Source organism: Panthera uncia, chromosome E1 (genome assembly GCF_023721935.1).
Source record: "Panthera uncia isolate 11264 chromosome E1, Puncia_PCG_1.0, whole genome shotgun sequence".
Taxonomy (NCBI): Eukaryota; Metazoa; Chordata; class Mammalia; order Carnivora; family Felidae; genus Panthera; species Panthera uncia.
The window spans coordinates 8536321-8559893 of record NC_064814.1 but is presented as its reverse complement, the minus strand read 5'-3'; the positions used below and the strand labels follow the sequence as shown (position 1 = coordinate 8559893).

At 53.4% G+C, this 23573-nt stretch overlaps 1 protein-coding gene across 8 annotated transcripts; it reads left to right on the top strand.

Moving 5' to 3' along the window:
• Positions 1-102: 102 nt before the first annotated feature.
• NFE2L1 (NFE2 like bZIP transcription factor 1) lies at positions 103-22124 on the top strand. 8 transcript variants are annotated; one of them, XM_049637490.1, is made up of 10 exons: positions 103-304; positions 970-1105; positions 2106-2194; positions 3195-3318; positions 7177-7263; positions 11339-12356; positions 17075-17290; positions 17702-17791; positions 18017-18175; positions 18982-22124. In XM_049637490.1, the coding sequence occupies exons 6-10, from the start codon at positions 11847-11849 to the stop codon at positions 20347-20349; spliced, it is 2343 nt and encodes a 780-aa protein (XP_049493447.1). In that variant the 5' UTR covers positions 103-304; positions 970-1105; positions 2106-2194; positions 3195-3318; positions 7177-7263; positions 11339-11846; the 3' UTR covers positions 20350-22124. The 8 variants fall into 8 exon arrangements, with proteins under 8 accessions (XP_049493447.1, XP_049493449.1, XP_049493450.1 ...); XM_049637492.1 differs by lacking the exon at positions 2106-2194; XM_049637493.1 differs by lacking the exons at positions 103-304; positions 970-1105; positions 2106-2194; positions 3195-3318; positions 7177-7263 and adding an exon at positions 9227-9520.
• The last annotated feature ends 1449 nt before the right edge of the window (positions 22125-23573 follow it).

Here is a 23573-nt window from a genome sequence, read left to right as displayed (position 1 = left end):
CCGCCCCCCGGAGGCCACCGCCTGCGCCGTCCCGGCGGCCCGCAGGCCTGGCGCCCTCCCCCTGTGCCCCGCTGTGCGTGTCTTTTCCTGTTCCCGGTGGTCCTTTCCTGCCTCTTGCCCTCCCCGCTCTGCCTTCCCGCCCACTCCGCGCTGCGCCCCGCAGCCCAGCTCCCTTCACCCCACTCCTGCCCTCTCTCCTCCTCCGCTCCTCGCTCCTCTGGGTTCGGCCAAGTCCAGAGCTCTCCGAAGCCTCAGGCTGCCGCGGGACCAGCCCTGCTTTCCCCTCCTGCCTCCCCGCTGGCCCGTGAGTTGGGTTTGCGCGGGTGTGCGCAGGCTGTCCTGGGGCCAAAGCCCAGTTTTGTCTCTTGACGCCTGGTAGATAACTTGGGGACAAGTATCTCGAATCATCCTTCGGGTCTCAGGGGAAGGTTCTAGGAGTGAAAGCAGACAAGAACAGTTCTGGGGAGACCCTTTTATGCAAAATACTTTCTCCCACTCCTTAGGAAGGGAGCCGAGGTCCCTTCCTCCCCCCCCTCCCCCACTCCGCCGAATTTCTCGAGACACAGGACAGTTTGTGGCAGGACAGATGCCTAGCAGCACGAGTGCTTCACCAGGCATCAGGCGTTGCCATGCTTTGGTTTCTTTGGTCTAAATATACCGGAGTTCAAACGTTCACTTCCGGATACTTAAGGCCAGTGGGAAATTCACACTCCAGAGGTACAAAGTGGGTGGTACTTACCCGTTTACCCCTAACAACACCATGCAGGTATTTTGCATTTAAACACTGTTACAGGCGTTACCAAATGTAACTCACACGTGTGAGGGAGGTACTGTCACCCACATTTTAAGGGGTGGGGAGATTCAGGTTTTGTGTGACCTTATCAGGATGGTGTAGCTAATAAAGACTTCAGTTGACTGGGGATGGGAACCAGGTTTCAAGCTCAACGTTGGTTGTCCCTTCTTCTCAAGGCCTCTTACCCTGTGTACTGCACTCACTCATCCAGATGCCTGTCAAGGGGACTCTTCCTCTGCTGAGAAAGATCTTCTCACTATTCAAGTGTCACCTTCATCACCAAAGGGAACCTAACCCATGGAATCTAACTTGGTAGGTCTCTCCTGTCACATTCTCTGTCTCAGCACTCTATTTATTTAATTTATTATTACTCTTTATTTAATTTTTTTAAGATTTTATTTATGTATTGTAAGTTTATTTACTTTGAAAGAAAGAGAGCTGGGGAGGGGAAGAAAGAAAGGGGAAAGAGAGAGAGAGAGAGAGAGAGAGAGAATCTCAAGCAGGCTCTGCACTGCCAGCACAGAGCCTGATGCAGGGCTTGAACTCATGAACCGTGAGATCATGCTCTGAGCTGAAATCTAGAGTCAGACACTTAACCAACTGAGCCACCCAGGTGCCCCTTATTATTATTATTTTTTGAGAGAGCGAGAGGGCACAAGTGAGCGAGGGGCAGAGAGAGAGAGACTCTGGGATCACCCAAAGTGGGGCTTGTTTTCACTGAAAGCAGGGCTTTGCTCACTTGAAGTGAGTCTCCTGCTCACCCTGAACATGACTTGAGCTCACCCAATGCAGGGTTCGAACTCACAAACCACTCACGACCTGAGCTGAAATCAGATGCTTAACCGACTGAGCCACCCAGTTGCCGCTATTTTTTTAAAATTTTCAAACCAAATTCGTCTTTTTCTTTCTTTTTAAGTTTATTTATTCTTTTTGGGGGGGAGTAACAGAGAGAGAGAGAGAGAGAGAGAGAGAGAGAGTCCCAAGCAGGCTCTGCATTATCAGAGAGGAGCCCAACAAAGGACTCAGACTCACCAACCTGTGAGATCATGACCCGGGCAGAAAACAAGAGCTGGCTGCTTAACTGACTGAGTCACCCAGGTGCCCCGAGTTATTATTATTCTTTAAATAGGCTCCATGCCCAATGTGGGGCTCAAACTCATGGCCCTGAGATCAAGAGTTGGATGCTGTACCAACTTGAGCCAGCCAGGGGTGCCTCCCTAGTGATTTCTTACATTGTACCTTTCTCAATCTCTGAATATCGTCTTTATGAATTTACTTACGTACAAATGTGTATGGTCCTTCTCCCCAACAGGCTTTGAGTCCTAGGAGAACAGAGATAATGTGTCTGTGTTGTTCACTGTGGAATCCCTGAGGCCCTGGACAGGGCCTCCCATGTGACAGGTACTTAATAAGTATTTGTTGGGGTGCCTGGGTGGCTCGGTTGTTTGAGGGTCTGACTCTTGATTTCAGCTCCTGTCATGATCCTAGGGTCATGGGATAAAGCCCTCTGTCAGGCTCTGCACTCTGCCTGGAGCCTGCTTGAGATTCTCTCTTTCTCCCTCTGCCCCTCTCCTCCTGCTCCTACTCTGTCTTTATAAAATAAAAAAAAAAAATTGTTTTTAAAGCATTCGTTAAGTCAATGAGTAAATGAATTCAGGATGAGGAAGATAGTACATAGTCACAGACTACCTATTTTATTTTATTTGTATTTTTTTTAATGTTTATTTTTGAGAGAGAGAGAGAGACAGAGTTCAAGCAGGGGAGGGGCAGAGAAGGAGGCAGACACAGAATGGAAGCAGGCTCCATGCTCGGAGCTGTCAGCACAGAGCCTGACTCGGGGCTAGAACTCACAGGCTGCAAGATCATTACCTGAGCTGAAATTGGACTCTCCACCGACGGAGCCAGGCAACCGCCCCCCCCACCGACTACGTATGTTAAACAAATAATAATAAAAACATGCTTATCAGTGAAACCAGATTTTACGTGCTGCAAAAATGTTTATTGAGTGCTTACTGTGTACAGGTACTTTTCCAGTCATTGGGATGCAATAGTGGACAAAGCAAACAAAATCTTTGCTTTCGTGGAGCTGATATTCAAGAGTTTGTGTGTGTGTGCACGCATTTCTGTGGGAAACAGGACACAGATAAATTAGGTATTACGTGAGTTGGTGATGACTGCTAGGAAGAAAAATAAAGCAGGAATGGGGATCAGGAATGTGAAGGGGTGTGGAGTGAGGGCAGAATGCCACTTTCATTAGGGTCATTTGAGAAAGTCTTCAAGAAGGTGACATTTGAACAAAGAACTGAAAGTGAGAGAGCGAGCCATGCAAGCACCTGAGGAAAACATCTGCCGAACCTCTTTCTGTGATGATTTAGAAGACACATCTGAATCTTTCTTGCAGGCTATCAGAGTTATAATAGTGAACATGAATCAACACTATTTGGTGCAATGGGGGAGAAGACGCAGTCTTTTATTTGTTTGGATTCCAGATCATCAGAAGTTATGTCAACGGTCATGCTGGCTCGGTATGTAATAAAAAAAAAAATACTGATTTGATTATTTCAATGCCTTAATGGTTTTGGCAGCTAGTTCATTTTTAGCTCATATTTACAAGGACAGCATTGAAAAGCCTCCAGGGGGCATTTCCTAGCCTCTGTGTGGCATATGGTCCCCACAGTGGGAGAGGGTCAGCTTGCAGAAGAGGGGAGGGGAGGAGGCCAAGGAAGTCAGGGGACTTAGGGAGCCTGTGTGGCTCCAAAGGGAATGGGGGTGGGGGTAGGGGTGGAGGTGGGAGAGCTGGTTACAGGACAGTCGACTAGAAGGCACTAGAGAGGGGCATAGGGGCTGGGATGAAAGAGAAGGCCCTGGAAGGAAGCTCAGGAACCACAAAATCCTCCTCACTGCCGCCTCTTTCACCTTGGTTGTTGTTAATCCTTATAATCACCAGGATCTCTTTACATGTTTACGTGCTGTGGTGAAAAAGTGCGTTCAGAGGCCTCAAGTTGAACTTTTCCGGGAAGAGATTCCCCCCAGTGATGGTTCTTTCTCTAAAGTCTCTCAGCAGAGACCTCAGGATTCCTTTCTGTCCTCCGGGCCCCCAGAGTGCCCCTTTAACGTGGTTCTATGTAAAAAATACCAGCTCAGGGAGCCCAGGGGCAGGTCAGTGTCCTACAGAGCATTGTCCCAAGAGGACTTCACAGCATAAGCCTGGCAGCACCTAAGAAGCCTGCAAATGTAGCAGATGGGAAGCAGCTGGAGAGCCTCCCTGGAATGAGGAAGCCAAAGCTGTGTTCAAAAAGAATGCAGCCTCTTATTTCCCTGCTCTTTGCTCCCTTAAGGGTGGGTGCCTTTGGAGATGGGGGGGGGGGGAGAGGGGGATGGACGGTGAGGAGCTGGGCACAGCTCTAACCAGCTAGAGTCGGAATGGATTCAAATGGGCTCCCCTCTGGGCCTTAGTATATCTTGGAGGTGAGGCCATTTTGTTTCCTCTGACTCACTCTCCTGCTGCCACATTTCTGTGCTGTCCTAGGATTTGGGCATCTGTTCTTGTGTGACAAGAAGAAACAGCTCCCTTGGGTAACAGCCTCTCTCTCTCTTTTTCTTGCTATAATGTCAAGAGGGGGAGGTGTGTGTGGAATGCGAGGTGTGGATGTGTGAGCTTGTGGCATCTTCCAGAGAGAAGACGAAAGCTTCCATGCTCTGTCTGCAGGATGAATTTCCAGTTGACCATCCTAAGGACAGTTCACGTTTCTTCAAGGCGTTTGGCCTTCTGTGGGATAATAAGGTTGTAGAGTGGGTGGAGAGTTGGGCAAGAAAGGAGCCTCATGCTCAGCGTTACCCAGTCACAGGTGGCTTTGTTCTTTATTTAAAAAAAAAACACAAAACTTTTTTTGAGAGAGAACCAGCGAGGGGGGGGGGGGGGGGGGGGGGCGGGGGGGTAGGGACAGAGGCTCTTAAGCTGATTCTGTGCTGACAGCAGAGAGCCCGATGCAGGGCTCAAACACACCAACTGTGAGATCATGACCTGAGCCAAAGTCAGACTCTTAACTGAGTCACCCAGGCGCCCCCATAGGTGGCTTTATACACAGGATCTGACTTTTTTTTTTTTTTTTTTTAAGTAGGCTCCACGCTCGGGGCACCCGGCTGGCTCAGTTGGTTAAGCATCCAACTTTGGCTCAGGGCATGATCTCACAATTCATGAGTTCAAGCCCCACATCGGGCTCTGTGCTGACACCTCGGAGCCTGGAGCCTGCTCCAGATTTTGTCTCCCTCTCTCTCTGCCCCTCCCCGTTCACGCTCTGTCTCTGTCTCAAAAATAAACATTAAAAAAAAAAAGTAGGCTCCATGCCCAACATGGGCTTGAACTCACGATCCTGAGAGCAGGCGTTGCATTGCTCTACCAACTGAGTCAAGCAGGCGCCCCACAGGATCTGATTTTTAAACCTTGTGAATCTGTATGTTGTTATCTCCATTTAGCTCAGGAGGGCCCAACAAGTGAGTGGGAGAGCCAGATTTTTGAACCCAGCTCTGAGTCCAAAACACCCACCCTTCCCACCTCACAATAGCACCTCCCCGAAATTTACCCAACATTGTTGGGGGACAATGTGGTGAGACATACAGAAAGGCTGAACTCAGCTTCATAAATTGTTACCAAGACGTGAATGAACAATGAGGTGTTTTCATTGGCTAATTCCAGGAGGAGGGCATTTTAGGACTGGGAAAGAAAACATCCTAAAATCAGGTGGGGATTGGAGTCTGTGCTTGTGCATTACCACTGCTGTTCTTTTTTTTACCCAATTTGGATTCTTGCTCCGAGCTAGCTAGCGATTCTCTACTTTGGCTGCACATAAGAATCACCTGAGGAGCTTTTACAAAATCCTGATGCCCAGGGCTGCTCTGGGAGATTCAGACTTAATTGGTTGGGGGTGGGACCTGGGCATTGATATTTTTTACAAGCCCCCCGGATGATTCTAATGTGCAGCCAGGGTTGAGAAGCAATCTTCTAAGACAGCCGAGGAAGAGGTGCACAGGGAAGAGGCGGGCTTGCCAAGAGCTTTACCTCTTTTGAGGGTTTAATGGTAACAAGCTTGCTAATGATGTTTACCATGTTAAGAAAGGAGGCCAGATGTCTGGATTAGGTGGAAAACTAATTGATTTCTTTGCAAAACATGCTAACATTTAGTATTGACAGGATGTAATCCTAGAATCTCTCAGAAGGGCTGTAAGGAAATCTCAGGCAGTCATCTATTACACTCCCCTGGATTAGATGGAAGTTGGAGAGTGAGGAATGTTTATATAGATGAGCAACATTTCAAAACATTTTTTAAAAAAGGAAAAAGAACGGGCAACCAGAATAGCAGAAAGACTGGATTTCCCTTTAGGGGAAAAAGCAATTCCTGCTATTCCAGAAGAAATGCAATCCCTTCTCTGAGCGTTTCCTGGCAGGTGTCCTCCTCCCAGGATGACTGGAGGATGGATATGCCTGCTGGTGGCAACAGCTTTTTCCAAGGAGGAAGCCGGGTCAACAGGGATATAACCCAGATGAGTAGAGAATTCAGTGTATAGTTAGCGGGCTCTTCGATTACATTAAATCCCTGTGCATTAGAACGAACTCTCTTCCTGGCTTCCCACTGCCTTCTCTCCCAAGCAGTCTCGAGTCACACGGGCAAGGAAGGCCTGGTTTTTCTGATGGCTCTCAGCCTCTCCCTTAGGGAGGGGAATGCATGTGCTCACTTTTTCCAGTGGTCTTCTCAGTCTGATTTAATGGATATACCAGGACTGATGACACATCAGCATGGGATTGTTCTTTTGCTTCTTGGGTAATTGTCCTATTAACAGCTGTCCAAAGCAAAGGAGGGGGAGAGGATGCCAGGGGAAGGGAGGGCGGTGGCTTCCTCGCTGAAGGACACACGCCCTGGATGTCACAGGGTTAATCAGTGGGTTCTGGGAAGGAGGTTTGCACCTGCTCAGACTTGATCTGGAACTCTAGACTGAGTAGAAGACAGTGTTTTAATCTGATCTTCTCTTGCTACCCAAGGGGTATTAAATATCCAGGACGCCCACACCCTGCCAGGCCTAACTGCCTGCTGCTGATTGAGACCGTCTCTACATCTATATCCTCCTCAGCCCTTGCAATGGGCTGGCTGTTCTTTGTCTTTCGTTCTTCCTTCCCACCCTGGAGTAACTGCTGAGCAGGAAGCTTTATCCAGTCATTCTTTAACCCAATCATACGGTTCCTGATCCACCTCCCTCCCACTGTACGTTCAAAGAATTATTATACGCATTGAAGCGCGGTACTAGAAGTTGGCAGGCAAAAGGAAAGGACGGGGACAGAGTGGGGACAAACAAAAGACTTTTCCACACCTCTCCCATCCCTTCTCTAGGGATTAACAAGGAGCCCCTCCGGTTCTCCGTGCTTGCTACTCCCTCGACTTCCAGGACCCCAGAAAGGAAAGGAGAGGAGATGATGGGTGAGTGCTATCTCCACAAGCTTGAGTCCTTCAAAGTGACCAAATGAATTCAGGCTTTCAAAGTGACGTGACGATATCACGTGTTATCTCCCCAGTGTGGCCTTCCCACCTACAACTGCCATTTCATTTCAGTGAATATTTACTCGATCTCATGTTAGTCAGTCTGATATCCACTACAGGACTTCATTTCTTATCCCAGGCACTTGGAACCCTGCTATGAAGCTCAAAAGGAACTTGGAAAATACAAATGGACCTGTCTAAAACACTCAGTTTTGCTGGTGCTAAGGTTTCCTGACTCCCCTTAGAGAAAGGATTGCCCAGGTTTTTGTTTCTTGGTTTTGTTTTTTTTAACTGTGTCAAGCTTTAAAATTGTTCCGTATTTGCCGTATCAAACAAATGACACTCTCCTATCTTCTCCAAATACTCTTGTATTTAAGCTCTGTAACTTTAGCTTTGGTATCTTTCAGTTCTATGGTTTTTAAATATTCCCTTCTCAACCCCCTTGGTATATATATTTAGAGTTAACAAAGCACACCTCAGGTTTTCCTCTTTTCTTATCCCACAGCAGTATTTACCTTCATGGTCTTATGAATTCAGGGGCTTAACAGTCCCCCATTTCCTTGGCAACGTGCCATATCTTTCAAAACCATGTCTTCCACGGTATTAATTTCTGCTTTTAGCAGGAACTTTTTTTTAAAATGATCATTTATTTTTGAGAGAGAGAGACAGAGGGTGAGCAGGAGAGGGACAGAGAGAGGGAGAACGGAACCGGAAGCAGGCTCCAGACTCCAAGCCATCAGCACAGAGCCCTACGTGGGGCTCGAACTCATGAGCCATGAGATCATGGCCTGAGCTGATGTCAGATGCTTAACAGACTGAGCCACCCAGGCGCCCCTTTTAGCAGGAACTTCTAATCACAGGCCTGCCTGCTTCAGTTCTTCAATTATTCAGTTTATCGTCTATTTCATCCCTGGTACTGCTCTCAGGTTTTGGAGACTCAACAGTTAATGCACAGAATTCTAGTCATCATGGAGTCTACATTCTAGCATTTGCTGGGAGACAAATGGTAAAACGAATAAGAAGATGTGGTCTCTGAATCAGAATCTTCCAGATGCAGAAGTACCTCAGCAGTTTTTTAAGGATTGGATGAATGGACGCTGGTGTACATTTCTGAATGAAATGTTAAAAGTGCTTTAGAATCTGCGAACCACCCCCAAAGCAAGCCTCCTAACTCTAGAAACATCTGAGGATTCCATGTTTTTATCTGAAGAGTCAGTGGTTGGCCTTCTCCTTAGTTGTACAAGAACCAATGCTTTGCCCACTAGATTACAAGGAGCGTCCTGGGCTCAGGCATTTGAGTTGATGCCTCTTTGTCCCACAGCTGAGAACAAAATACTAGGAACTTCAACTCAGTGATTGCCTAAAGGTGGTCTTGGGACTAACTGCATTAACTGCATTAAAATGACCCAAGTCGCTACTAAGCAGGCAGGTGATCAGGCCCTCCCCCTCGCCCGCCGCCAGGGCTAAGTGAATCACGATCTTTGGAGTGAGGCTTCAGAGTTTGTAGGTTTGACAAGCTCCCCGAAGTGATGCTGGGGGAGAAAGCAATGTTTGAAAACCACAAGGTTGTTGGCTAAGCGAGATAGGCCAGCACCTGAACGCGAGGAAAGTTCCTGAAAGGCAAGACTAAGCTCCGTGGTTGGATGGACTCGGGAGACAAGACGGGGAAGAAGAGCTCTACAGGGTATTTATATCACGACGAAAATAGCTAATTATGCCACATCCCTCCCACCGCCAACGTCCCACCAACGTCGTGGAAGCCCGCCCGGAGGGCCATTCCCGCGATGCGACCCTTGCCTGGGACCTGCGACGCAACCATCCCTGACTGGCGCGGGTCGCGGTGCTAGGTTCGCACAGAGCGGAAGCAGCGATAGCGGTTTCCGCTGCCAGCATTCAATATGGTGGCTCGAGCGTCGCCGCCGCGGGAAACACATGCTCTGTGTCCCGCCTCGGCCCCCTCAGGTCTCACTGGACTTTTGCAAGTCACCGTGGGAACCTTCTGGGGGGGAATTCCGCGCTCCGGCAGCGATACCGCCTCTCACTCCCGGCCCCAGGCCCTCATCCCCCGGCTGAAGAACGCACTAGGAGCCATCAGCTTGCACACTTTACTCGGCGCCCAGCCTGTAATACCTCGGGCGGCCGACGCACGGCGGAGAGGCCAGAATGCCGGGCTCTAGGGCCTTCGCCCCAGTTATTGGTGAGCCCACGCCGCGGGGCGGGCCTACGCGTCCACTGGGCCATGGGCCATGTCAGTGTTGGGAAATGGGGAAAGGGAGGAGGAGGAGACACGCTCAGCCATTGGGCTCTTTCGGCTGTCAATCAAAATGACATCCGGCGAAGGCCGCGGTCTCGGCTCGTTGATTGGAGAAACGTGTTCCTAGGAAAGACGCGGAGGGCGGGCTTCCGAGTGAGGTGGGAGGAGGGGGCGGGGAGGGAAGCGGAGGCTGGGGAGCTCTAGGCCGGCCGGTGGTGGCGGCTGCAAGGCCGGGACTCGGGCTGAGGGCCTGCTGTGGCGGCAGCGGCGGACGCCGAGCTCTGCAGCGGGTATCAGGCACACTCCTTTTCCCGACGCGAGGGGCGTAGCGCCGCGGGGCCGAGGCTTGTGGGGTGAAGGGCGGCGGGGTGGAGCCCAGGGGCAGGAGGCGGGAACGGCGGGTGAGCGAGGTTCGCGTCGGGCCCGGGCCCTGGGCCTGGCTGGGAGGGGCCGCGAGGCCGTGGAGAGAGCCTGCTCGGGGGTGGGTTGGGCTGGGGAGGGCTGAGGGCGCGAGAAGGCGTGGTGTGAGGCCCGGGCCTGGACGGGGTGGGGCCATCCGGACGGAGGGCGGGGTGGGGTTTGGCTGTGAGGGTGGGTCAAGGCCGGCCGAGTAGCACTTGTTCGCTGTTGCCCCAGAAGGCTAGAAGCCCAGGCGCCGACAGCGGGCATGGCGACTTGGTCCCAGCCGGACTCGGGTATCCGGGGCGGGGTGGGAGCGGGCTCAGACCAGAGGCCTCTGGCCTTACTCCGTCTTTAAGGGGCCTTGTCCGGTTTCTCGAAGTTAACTGTCTGTTGGGGGGTTTTAGTCATAAATTGCGTGAGAATGGGAGGGTAGTGCAAGCAAGAATTCTGGGTCGCAGTTTTGTTTACTTTAACCAAATAAGGGGTGTGTGTGTCCGTCCGTCTGTCCGTCCGTCCCTCGTCCCCCTTAAGATGAAGTTGGTAGGTGGGTCACGACAGTGAAGAGAGTTACCTTGGTTTATGAGGTTAATGGAAGCTGAAAAGTTGAGACTAGAAACTGAAAGGCAGATTTACTCCCTCCCCACTTGGCTATCTGGCTTGAGAACTTGGCCTTATCCTTCTATTTTGGCTCAGAAGGTCATATGAATGAAAATAAAACCTGCCTATGCAAATTATGGGTCGAATAATCCTGCCTCACCACCTCACCCCTCAGTAGTCTCAGCCCCCCTTTTATATGAGAGATAGGAAAAGGAATTAATATTTTAAAGCTGGGACGACAAAAGGCATTATTCTTTTTGCCAAGCGGTGTCCTGAACGTTGTCCTCGTGTCCTTTTGCGCTCTTCTCTCCCTAATAGCCTCTCTCTCCCTTTAGAACTGGAAGGGACAGGGGTTGTGGATAGTTTTCTCCTGAGATGGGAAATCAACTTTTCTTTAAGATAGGAAATGGGCTTCTCGGGCTAAAAATAGAAGCTGGGTAGTGTGTGGATGAAGTGGGGGAGGGTTGGTAAATCAGACCACATGTAAAATATTTTGGATGCCCCGGGCATTGTCTGCTTATCCCAAACAAGCTACCTTTTAGGGTATTACACATTTAATATCCAGAGACTGGGATCCTTTGTGAGCAGTATTTTCCTTTCGTAGTTTTCCTGCTTATAACAGATTTTTGGTTTTTGTTTCTCTGGGATATTTTTTCAATAAAATATAAAAGTGGCGTTTGAATGTGTTTCCTGCCTTCTGCCTTGATCATGGTGTGAAAATTCTAGAATCTTATCCTGTTGCTCTTGTGATTCCCATTTCAGGTTTCTCTGGAAACCCCCCTGGTAAGTGTGGAGGAGGCGGGACACTCTGACCCAAGACAAAAGGCCTGTAGCTCCAGCCAAAGAAAATAAACCTTAGGGAGAAAGAAAAAAAAAAAAAAAATTCATCAGCTGTTCCTGAGAACAGCCTGCAGTCGAATCCACAGAGAGGACAACTGACGTGAGTGAGGAAATGACTGTATGTGGACTGTGGAGACAGTAAGTCACGTGGGCCCTGAGGGCCTGGACTGGGTTAGCAACAGTTGTATGTGCAGAGGTGAGGTATCGAGAAGGGAAAAGTGAATGTGGTCTGGAGTGTGGCCTTGGCTTCACAGGGCGTGCTTTCCTCTGAGGCCATCCAGGAGCTCAGCCCCTGTGTTCTGCCAGGGTGGGATACAGGGTTTGGCCCTGAGGAGGGTACCTTGCTGGCTGGAGCAGCAGAGCAGTGGCCTTGATTTGTCTTTTGGAAGATTTAAAAACCAAAAAGCATAAACATTCTGGTCCTTCAGCGATGCTTTCTCTGAAGAAATACTTAACGGAAGGACTCCTCCAGTTCACCATTCTGCTGAGCTTGATTGGGGTGCGGGTGGACGTGGATACTTACCTGACCTCACAGCTCCCCCCGCTCCGGGAGATCATCCTGGGGCCCAGTTCTGCCTATACTCAGACCCAGTTCCACAACCTGAGGAACACCTTGGATGGCTATGGTGTCCACCCCAAGAGCATAGACCTGGACAATTACTTCACTGCCCGGCGGCTCCTGAGTCAGGTGAGGGCCCTGGACAGGTTCCAGGTGCCCACCACTGAGGTAAACGCCTGGCTGGTCCACCGGGATCCGGAGGGGTCTGTCTCTGGCAGCCAGCCCAGCTCAGGCCTTACCCTCGAGAGTTCCAGTGGCCTCCAAGATGTGACAGGCCCGGACAACGGGGTGCGAGAAAGCGAAACGGAGCAGGGATTCAGTGAAGATTTGGAGGATTTGGGAGCTGTAGCCCCTCCAGTCAGTGGAGACCTAACCAAAGAGGTTAGTGGCCACATGTCGGGGTGGGCGAGAGGGATCCGGGGTCGCAGGGGTGGGGTGGTACCGAAGGAGCTTGGTCATGGTCCTTGCCCTGTAAAGATCAGTGGTTGGGCAGGGGGGAGGTGGGGGGGGCTCTCAGGCATTGTTCATTGACAGGAATGAGCTGAATTGTCTGACCGGGGTTGGGGGCTGGGAGCATTTCCTTGTGTTGAACCATTGACCCACCTCTAAATGTACCGTCAGAGCAGTGGGAGGTTCCTAGAACATGCCAGCGTGTTTACTGCTTGGATTTCAACATGACTGCTGGAGGCCCCGGGGTGGGGGAGGGAGTCATGTTGTGATGGGCTTTGATGCGGTGTAGATCTGTTGCTAAGACACAAATAGTTTGTGGACTCTTGCCTTGTACCTCCCCCACGTCACAACACACATGCATATCCTGAAGTTCTCCTCCTTTGTGGTCAGGCCTGTTGTTGTAAGGTCCTCGATAAGTCGGCTCTCCTGGGCCTGAGCCAAGGGGTAGATTTAGATAGTTACTCTTGGCCAGGAGAGGGCCAAGGCTCCCATTCCTTGCCGAAGGCCTGTTGCAGGGAGTAGGGAGGATAGGGCTGGGAGCTAGAAGCTGCATTCTGCTGCCTAAGTCCACTTCCTTTGAGCCAGCAGAGATCTCTAGCTCCTGACATGTGGCCGACATACTGTTCTGGGCAGAAAGTGAGGCCCTTGCCCTTGACGATATGAATGGCTCCTGCTGCTCCTACCTCACCAACATGATGATAAGCCTACTTGGAGCTCTGTGTTTGGCCCTGGCCTGCCGCTCGGCCTTCAGGAGCTTCAGAAAAGGTCCGCTGCACTGTCCTGACCATTAGGGAAAGAGAAGGCTGGATTGCGCTGGCCTGGGTTTTCCAGAGCTGTGAGTCTCGGGGAGGGGGGCTGGGTATGTAAAAAGTTTTACAGGTGCTGCAGATCTTGGCTGCTTTCTGCCCACCAGTCAGACCGGGCTTTGCCTCCTGTCCTGAATTCAGGCCTGTTCCTGAGCTCATTTCTTTGAATGCTAGTGACCGTCAAAGCGTGTGGCTTCCTCCGGGCCAGTGGTCTTCGGCTGGGGGCGATTTTGCCCGTCTAGGGGTATCTGGCAGTGTCCAGAGACGGTTTGGTTGTCCCAACTGGAAGAGCTGCTGTTGGCATCTAGCAGGGAGAAGCCAGGGATGCTGCTACACTTACTAAAAAGCATAGCACGGGCCCCAAACACCGGATCGATCTGGTCCCAAATGTCCGGTAGTGCCGGGGTTCCTCTGTGCTCAGCTGGCTCGTGCTGGGTCTGCTTTGAGAGGGACTAGAATTATCTGAGCATGGGAGCTGTAAGCATTCCTTACCTTGTAGTGCCTCATCTATATTTTACAGAGCCACTGGGAACTTCGGCTTTTTTTCTGCTTTCTCTGTCCTTTTCGTTCAAATGGGCTTCAGTCTTGGTACGGTGGTCTGACGAAGTATGCCTCCCAGCCTCCTCTTCCGCCCGCCTGCCCTGATGTTGCTCCCCAAGGGTGGTGTGACTGGGCTTGCTCCTGGGCGCTCTGCAAGTGTAGCTCCATTCCTGTTCCAGCTGGGAGCTCTCCTGGGATGGGATAGGGTGGGATGTTTGGATATAATTGGAAGGGTTGGGGCAGAATGGGGTGGGACTTTGACCCTGCTTTCTTCCATTTTTTGGCCTTCGTGAAGGTTGTGTGTTCCCTGATTCCAGGCCTTCTCTCCTCCCATTGGGGGGTTGGGGGTGGGTCAGCATTAGGGGCCTAGACTGGGCGTGGGGGAAGGGAGGGTTATTACGTGTCCAGAACAACATTTCCTCAGCAACTCCGGGATAAAAATACCCGGGTCCAGAGCATGTGACAGGCGCTGCTGGAGCTGGTATTATCCCCGGGGTGGCAGCGCTCCCCCGCTGCCAGGCCGGTTCGATGGACAGCCATAGCCCAGGCCCTTGTCAGGGATAGGATTCCCCTCGAGGTTGGCGCTCTGCCCAGCGCAGGGGGTGGCTTGTGTACAGCTCTTCCCCGGCGAGGAGCAGTGTGTGACCAAGGAGAACATACTGTCCCTGACCTGACCTTAGGCTCAAGGGCTGCAGCAGTGAGGATGGAAGTCAGAACCGTGATCCTGATTCTGTTGGCGGCTTTCTCCTTCCTTGCTTTAGAGATGTGGGCCAGGGGTCAGGCAGAAGAGAATGCTCTTGAAAAAAGCTGGGGTAAAGCGGGATCGTGGGACACAGTTGTGGCCAGGATGTTGCAGAGCACTTGTCTCCTTCAGTGCTGGCCTTCGGGCTTGTGTCCCTCTTCTCTTGCTCGGAGCTAGGCCTGGCCGGCCCTGTGTGCAGATGGCTTTCCTTCTTCCTCCCTTCTGGCCTGTCGTTGGGTGACCGGGCCCCTGGCTCACAGCGGGGCCGGGTGCACTGGGTTCCTGCCCAGCCCAGCTTGTGATCCTTGGGCTTCAGGATGACCGGCCACAGCCCTTCTGAGAAACCGGAAAACTCCTTCCACTTCCAGGGAAGAGCTAGATGCCCCCAAAAGCTGTGGGAGTGGTTTCTGCCCAGTCGTGAGTGGGCTGGGTGAGCAGGATGCGACAAGAGGGAGAGTGGCACCCCTTCCCCCCAGTGCTCTCTCACTGCGCCACCCCGGCTGGCTGACTGGGCTGGGTGGGGCTGCCCGCCCCTGGGTGCGTCTCCTTGAGGAGACGGAGGCGGCCCAGGGATGGGCTGGTTCCTTGCGGCAGCTTCTCCAGCTGCCCTGGTGCAGAGATTGGCTCCCGGCTGCAGCTAGGTAACAGGCGGTGGGAGGGGATTGGCTCCTTCCGCATCTCCAGCGGAGACTTGGGGGAGGAGATTGGCTCTCGTCGCAGCCTAGGTAACGACAGTGGGAGGGGATTGGCTCTTTCCGCAGCCCAGCTGCTGACCTGGGGGAGGGGATTGGCTCTCCGCAGCCTCAGCAGTGACCTGCGGGGTGGGAGGGGGAGGGGATTGGCTCCTTGCTGCAGCCTAGGTAACAAGTTTGGGGGGCGTGGGGAGGGGGAGAGAGGGAGGAGCGGGAGGATAGGCCCCGGAGGGAGCTTGCTCTCCTCTGCAGCTTGAGCACGGAGCATGGGGTGGGAGTCCCGTCTCACTGCAGCCTCTGCGGTGAGCTCAGGGTGGGGGCTGCCGGGCGCCTGAGTGGAACTGGGGTTGTGAGGTGGGAGGGGGCTGCTCAAGGATGGAGGAAGGGGGCTGGGCTGGGCCGCCCAGGCAGCAGCACGGGCGGGGCACCCTCCTCGGGCCCCTTGGAGCTAGCAAGGGGCCACCCTTCCAGCCTGGTGTGCTCCCTGCAAGCCAAGAGCTCCTTGCAGCCCCCTGTCCGGCTTCCCGGCACCAGCTGCCCTGGGGCTCATCTCGCAGACCATGACCCGCCTGGACCGCAGCTCTCACAGTGGTGGGGGCCATGCCAAAGGGAGCCGGCCCCTTAACTCTTTGCTGGCTGGTCACCGGGTGGCCCAGCCCCCCTCTGCTCCTGGGTCCAGGGCTTCTGTTCAGGTTGGTGTATGTGGGGGAGACTAAAGGGAGAGGTACACCTGGGAGGTCTTAGGATCTGGGAGGGTTTCGGTGGGAAAGGGCTACCTGGTCAGGGCTGGGGAGGTGGGTCTACTCTGAGGATGTTGCTTTCTGGAAAGTGCTTTTTTACTCTCTGAATGGAAGGCAAGAGTTCAGGGTTTCCTCGGCCACAGGGGATGGCATGTGTAGGAAGCCCAAATGGCTCTTACTTATTGGTGTTCCGTGCTGGTGGCAGTGGGGGTGGCAGTTGGTGCAGGAACTGATCAGGAGCTACCAGGGTAGAGTGGGAAGGAGGCATTTTGGTGCCTGGGGTGGCAGTTGTGGCTGAGCGGTGATGGGGTCCACGTCCTTGAGTGGGCTGGCTGACGGAGCGTCAGTGAGTCCCGGGGTGTGGCGAGGGAGTGAGCGCGCTCATGTGAGGGGACACCAGGGGCCGGCCTTGGCAGGGGTGGGGTGCCCAGTGAGGATCAGCTGACTGCCTGAGGCTCTCTGGGGACTGAGGCGGCTTGCTAGGAGCAGCTGAGAGTGGGGATTCTGGCAGGGATGGATCTTGAGGTGAGCCTGGGCTTTAAGAGTTGTGGGTGTTCTGCCTTACTCCTTCCTCAGCCAGGGAAGGGAGGATGGCCGGAGGAAGGGCTGGAGACAGCCTGTCGCTGTCATTGGTTGCATCAGGTGGTTGCAAATGCAGGGATTTTCCTCTCTGGCCCACCCCACCCCTTTATGCAAATGAAATGGCACCATAGGCTGATGCAAGCCTGGCCACCGGGAAGCAATTCTGCATGACAGTTCGCCCTTGCTTGGCCTGGCCAGCATCCTACAAACCCAAGTTTTAAGGGATTCCCATTCCCAAAATGAGAAGTGTCTCCTGCTTCCCCCTTCTTTTCTTGTGTTGCCTGCCTGTGTCTCTGGTCCTAAGCCCACAGACTTGTGTGGGGATGGTCACGCTGGTAATTTTTACTAGCTCTTGTTTGTGGGCTTTCCTTCTTTCTTTCTTTTTCTTTTTCTTGAGACCGGTATCTGGAAATGGATGAATGAAGCCTTGTTGGTACAGAGGGGACAGTGGCTGGGAGAGCTGCCCCCCACTCCCAGGATTTACCAGGTTGATGCTAGGAAGGGCCCTTGGATCCAAGAACTAAAGTCATGGCGATCTGTCTTTCAGGACATAGATCTGATTGACATCCTTTGGCGACAGGATATTGACCTGGGGGCTGGGCGTGAGATTTTTGACTATAGTCATCGCCAGAAGGAGCAGGATGTGGACAAGGACCTGCAAGATGGAGCGGAGCAGGACGACACCTGGTCAGGCGAGGGTGCAGAAGCTCTGGCACGAAACCTGCTAGTGGATGGAGAAACGGGGGAGAGCTTCCCTGCACAGGTACCTTCGCCTCCGCCCACTTCTAGAAACCCGTCCTCACAGAAGGCAGGTTCTGTCTGTGGGATGAACCTGAATGTATCTTGCGGGTTGGGTCTCTAAGTCGCTTGGACTGAGGAAGGGGGAGTGGATGAGCAACAGAAGCAGAGGGGCCAGGCCTTGGTAACAAACAGCAGAGGAGGCAAAGCACCTAGCAGCTTCCTGTTTGCGCGAGGACGCTTCCACTCTCCCTCCGTTCTTTCCTGGAGTTTGGGACTCAGGGCCAGCCGTTAGCCCGGGAACAGAGGGAGAGTGCAGGCCTGTAACCATACACGTCCTCCTTCAGCTTCCCCCTTGGAAAGGCTGGGGAAGAGGCCTTGGCCCGCAGGCAGCCAAGGCCCAGGTCAGTCAGACTTACAGTTGCTGTTGCCACAGGTGCCTGGTGGGGAGGACCAGACGGCCCTGTCCCTGGAAGAGTGCCTTAGGCTGCTGGAGGCCACCTGCCCCTTTGGGGAGAATGCTGAGGTGAGCAGGACTCCAGGGAGAGCCCACTGAGCCAGCAGGGTGGCCTGCACACCGTGTCCCCCTCTGCGGCTGCCTGAGGGGCCAGGTCCTGGTGCTGGCCTTGTTCTGGCTGCTGGGGGTGAACTCAGAGGAAGGAAGAAACAGAACCTCAGGTGGTAGTCTCTGGGAGGAACGCAGAAGGTGGTCTTTCCTTCGCCTCGTTAAAGCCTCTGTGTTTTGCCCTAGTTTCCAGCAGACATTTCCAGCATAACAGAAGCAGTGCCTAGCGAGAGCGAGCCCCCAGGCCTTCAGAACAACCTCTTGTCTCCTCTCCTGACGGGGACAGACTCGCCATTTGATTTGGAGCAGCAGTGGCAAGATCTCATGTCTATTATGGAAATGCAGGTAGGATTATTAAAATGGGCCACGATCCTATCGGACAGTGTGGGGAGTGTTTTAGCGCTCAGTTGCTTTTCCACCTCTGGAAGAGAAAGTAACGCTTTTCTGTGATCTCAGGGAAGTGGGGACACTGAGGGGTCATTGTCCAGGTGTCTCCTTGGGGTACGGGGTAAAATCAGGATTGGGGTTTGGGTTAAAACCCCAGGGCTGAGCCTTCTAAAGCAGGACCGTCTCCTTGGTATGCCTTCTTCCTTTCCTTTAGGTAGGCAGTCACTCGACTGAGTGCTTCCGGGGCTTAGCATTGATAAAACCAGACATTCACACAGTGCTTTATAGCCGTTGTCATCTTTCCTGATCCTTACAGTCGTCTAGTTAGCCCTTTGTTGTTTTAAAGGTGAGGAAATTGGAACTCAGAGAGGTTAAGCGATGTGCCCATGGTCACACAGCAAGCAGCGCAGCTAGGTTTTCTCACTCCAAGGCTGGTGTTCTTTTGAATGTGTGGATTTTGCACCGAGGAGGTGGGCAGTGTTAGGTGTTCTCTTCCTCTCTCTCCGAGGTGGGGGGGGGGGGGGGGGTCTGGCCAAACACAAGCGGGAGCCGGGCAGTCCTGCCTTGGGGTGGGGTCTCCAGGGAGGAACCATCTCCGCCAGTGGACCAAGCAGGGCCAGGAGCTGACCCCTGGGCCCTGGATTCCAGTGTGTCGCCCTTGTACCCATGCAACCGTGCCTGCGTCGGGTGCCCGCTGTGCCCCCAGCCACACTGGGGGAGGGAGTCTGCTCAGAGTGAACGGTGGTGCTCTTCTCCCCTCCCAGGCCATGGAAGTGAACACTTCAACAAACGAGATCCTGTACAGCGCCCCTCCTGGAGACCCCCTGAGCACCAACTACAGCCTTGCCCCCAACACTCCCATCAATCAGAATGTCAGCCTGCATCAGGCGTCCCTGGGGGGCTGCAGCCAGGACTTCTCTCTCTTCAGTCCCGAGGTGGAGAGCCTGCCTGTGGCCAGCGGCTCCACGCTGCTCCCGCTGGTCCCCAGCAATTCCACCAGCCTCAACTCCACCTTTGGCTCCACCAACCTGGCGGGGCTCTTCTTTCCACCCCAGCTCAACGGCACAGCCAACGACACAGCAGGCCCCGAGCTGCCTGACCCGCTGGGGGGCCTGTTAGACGAAGCCATGCTGGACGAGATCAGCCTGATGGACCTGGCCATCGAAGAGGGCTTTAACCCCGTGCAGGCCTCCCAGCTCGAGGAGGAGTTTGACTCTGACTCAGGCCTCTCCTTGGACTCCAGCCATAGCCCTTCCTCCCTGAGCAGCTCAGAAGGCAGCTCCTCTTCCTCCTCCTCTTCCTCCTCCTCCTCCTCCTCTTCATCCTCGTCCTCTTCCTCGTCCTCTTCCTCTGCTTCTTCCTCCTTTTCTGAGGAAGGTGCTGTTGGCTACAGCTCTGACTCTGAGACCCTGGATCTGGAAGAGGCCGAGGGCGCCGTGGGTTACCAGCCTGAGTATTCCAAGTTCTGCCGCATGAGCTACCAGGATCCGTCTCAGCTCTCCTGCCTGCCCTACTTGGAGCATGTGGGCCACAACCACACGTACAACATGGCGCCCAGCGCCCTCGACTCCGCCGACCTGCCGCCGCCCAGCGCCCTCAAGAAAGGCAGCAAGGAGAAACAGGCCGACTTCCTCGACAAGCAGATGAGCCGTGATGAGCATCGAGCCAGAGCCATGAAGATCCCCTTCACCAACGACAAAATCATTAACCTGCCCGTGGAGGAGTTCAACGAGCTGCTGTCCAAGTACCAGCTGAGCGAGGCCCAGCTGAGCCTCATCCGCGACATCCGGCGCCGGGGCAAGAACAAGATGGCCGCGCAGAACTGCCGCAAGCGCAAGCTGGACACCATCCTGAACCTGGAACGGGATGTGGAGGACCTGCAGCGCGATAAGGCTCGCCTGCTGCGGGAGAAGGTCGAGTTCCTCCGGTCCCTGCGGCAGATGAAGCAGAAGGTCCAGAGCCTGTACCAGGAGGTGTTTGGGCGGCTGCGGGATGAGAACGGGCGGCCCTACTCGCCCAGTCAGTACGCACTCCAGTATGCCGGGGACGGCAGTGTCCTCCTCATTCCCCGCACCCTGGCTGACCAGCAGGCCCGGCGACAGGAGAGGAAGCCAAAGGACCGAAGAAAGTGAGCCCGGGAGGAGAGGGGGGTTGACGCTCACCGGGACGGAAACTGAAGGGCTGGGCCTGGGCCTGGACCTGGACCTACAGCGGGGACTTACACGCCTTCTTATCCAACAGATCTTCTCAGACGGGAGAAACTGCGGGTCAGTGGACAGGAAGAGGAGGGCGCAGGCGCTGTCTGGCTCCGCTCCCCCCCGGTGGGGGTGGGGTGGGGCGGAGGTGGCCAGACCGTTTGGGTGGACGGGGTCCTCCCCTGCTGTTTCCTTTGAGGGAGGGGGTGGTGCTGGCCTTGCTGGAGGCCGACCGAGGGGAAGAGGGAGGACCGTGAGAGGAAAGGTGTAGAAAGTCTCATTCCTGGAAGGAAGGAAGGAGGGATGGAAAGGGGTAAAAACAAAAACAAAAAAAAACAACCCCAAAAAAATCAAAGCGGGAAGAAAATCAAAGGGCAGGTTAAAGGTCGGCTCTGGCCAGGATTCCAGGCAGCGGGATTTAGGTGGGACTAGGCCACAGGCACCAGTAAACCCTACTTCACCCCACGGGAGGGTGGAACACGAGGTGGGATCTGGGAGGGGCTCTGTAGGCTCCTGCTGCTCCTGCCCTGTGGCAGCCCTGAAGGGGAGCCTTGGAGGTCTCCTGGAATGTTCTCAGTCGTCGGGGAGCCGCTGGGACCCAACACTGGCTTGGAGGGTTTGGGTCCGAGAGCAGGGTGAATGGGAAAGGGTCGCGAGGCCCCAGTGTCGCAGCAGCCCCAGCACCAAGCATGTCACTCACTGCCCTGCCACTCCGTCTCACCCGGTGCCCAGTCCCCCCTGAGCTGAGGCGCCCCCAGTTTCCATCAGAGCCTGCATGCCAATGCTGTCCTCTTGCCCCTCCCCGCCGCCTGGAGCTCTTGTGCAGCTGGGGTGCCGCCTTGAGGAGGGGGGATGATGTGGAGAAGCCAGGCAGCATTCAGCACAACACTGGGGGGTGACCCTTCCCTCAGGTCTCCCCTGCCAACCACTGGGCATGTCACTGGAAGACAAACCACAAAACCCAGCAACAAAAACTAGTCCTCTTAGAATTTCTTGCGCTTTGATTTTTTTAGGGCTTGAGCCCTGTATCACTTATAGGGTCTAGAATGCTTGTGTTGAGTAAAAAGGAGATAACCCCAATATTCAAAGCTGCTAAATGTTCTCTTTGCCATAAAGACTCCGTGTAACTGTGTGAACACTTGGGATTTTTCTCCTCTGTCCCGAGGTCTCCGTCTGCTTTTTTTTTTTTTTTGGGTTTCTTTCTAGAATGAGAAGTGCATGTAATGGGGGCTGAGAGCACCTCCCCCTAGGCTCTCGGCCACGGGCTGCTTCTCCACACCCCCATCTTAGCAAAGGCCCCAGGCAGGAGGACTGCCTGGGGGAGGCAGAGAGGGGAGCGCCAAGGTGGCCAGATGGTTCCAGGACCACAGTGTCTTTATTTTTAACTGTTTGCCACTGCTGCCCCCACCCCTGCCTGGCTCTGGAGTACAGTCAGCCCCAGATGAGCAGGAGTGAGTTGTTGGGGGAGAAGTACTGATTCTCCTCCCCTCCCCGCTTGGCAGGGGTGAGGGGTGCATTCTAAATGAGCAGTAGGGATAGAAGGCACGAGCCTGGGAAGTGCTTTTATAAATTATTTTCCTTGTAGATTTTATTTTTAATTTATCTCTGACCTGCCAGGGAGAGGGGAGAGAGAGAGAAAGAGAGAGAGAGAGAGAGAGAGAGAGATGCTGTGAGCACATGACAAAATAAAATAAAATAAAATGGATGATTCATTCTCAAGTGCAATTTTTCCCTACTTTGAATAAAAAACCTGACCCCACGAGGGGAGGACTGGCCATTGTGTGGCTAAGGCAGAGCTTACAGGGGAAGGTGGGTGGAGAACAGGGGAGGTTGACGACGACGAGGAATTTAGAAAGACAAAAAGTCTTAAGTGGGTATTAAAAGAAATCTTAAGTGGATATTAAACCTTCCAAGCAGGCGTTGGCACCTCTCCGCAGGGTTTGCCAAGCTGAAGCCTCTGGGGAAGGATTCCGAGTCCTTTTGGCCGCTTTCTGCTGGGACTGGGCTAGGCGGAGGTGCTCTCACCTGGTCCGACGGTGCGTTCGCCTGTGAAACGCCGCATTTTTTAAATCTTGACCACGCTGTTGCTTCTCTGGTGGCCCCACCTGCCAGAGAGGCGCAGCGCATCGGAGGGCGGTCACGCCAACGACCATGAAAACCTGGGAGGTCGACGAGACTAGCACATGCCAAGCGCTGGCGCTGGCGTGTGTCAGCAGGGCCACAGAACCGGGGAAGCAGGAGGCTAGACTCCAGGGGTGAAGGCATCAGAAAGCCTCCCCGGCTGAGGTGAACAGACTCTGGTCTCTCTCAAAACACCTTTCATACCAAGCTTCCGAAAGAGCTGAATGCCCCCAGGTACTTCGTGCTTGCTGGAACCGCCACCACATCTTGGGGTGGGTGCTTAGCAGACGCTCACCCGGCAGCCTGTGAAATTACTGGAGGAGGCTTAGGACCAGAAGCTGTGATCCCCGTAGTGGAACCTGTGATCTTGAACTCCAGTGTACCATCCGGCTTAGAGCGGCAGTCCTTCCATGATGCTACTGGAGTATCCCAAGGGGCGGGACAGAATTCTGGGAATGACATCGATTTGTTTCAGTTTACAATGGCTTTTTAAAACCGCCATCTCTAGTTGGAAAGCGTCGGTCATCTCAAACAAGAGCTCTTTCCTAGTTAGGAGTTAACTAAGGTCTGTAAGCCATACAAAACCAACATTCTTAAAAAGAGAAGGACTAAACATTAACAACTTTAATTTGTGCTGGTAAAAAATACAAATCACGTATAGAAGAGTAAATCGTGAGAAGTAAAACTCCGGAGAGTCCTGTTTTTGTATCCCTTCTAGCAATGTGTATATGCATTTTTGTCTGTTTAAGGACACGATTAGGCTGTAACTTTTACCTTGTTTTGCAACTTTTCTAACCTAACATATTTAAGTATTTTTCGAGAGAAAAATTCCTCTCACCCTGTTAGTGTTGCCCCTGGCCTGAGAAAGTATATTTTTGTCTCTCCTCCCCGCTGTCCCCTTACGGAGAGATGCACAGTTATGTCTAGGATCCCGCTGATTAGCTTGGCTTTGGGCCAAGTTGGTCAGCACTTGCTGTGGGGTTGACCTCTTTTTGCTGCTGGCAGGTGGAGTGGGTGCTCCGGCTTCAAGGCTTCTTCTG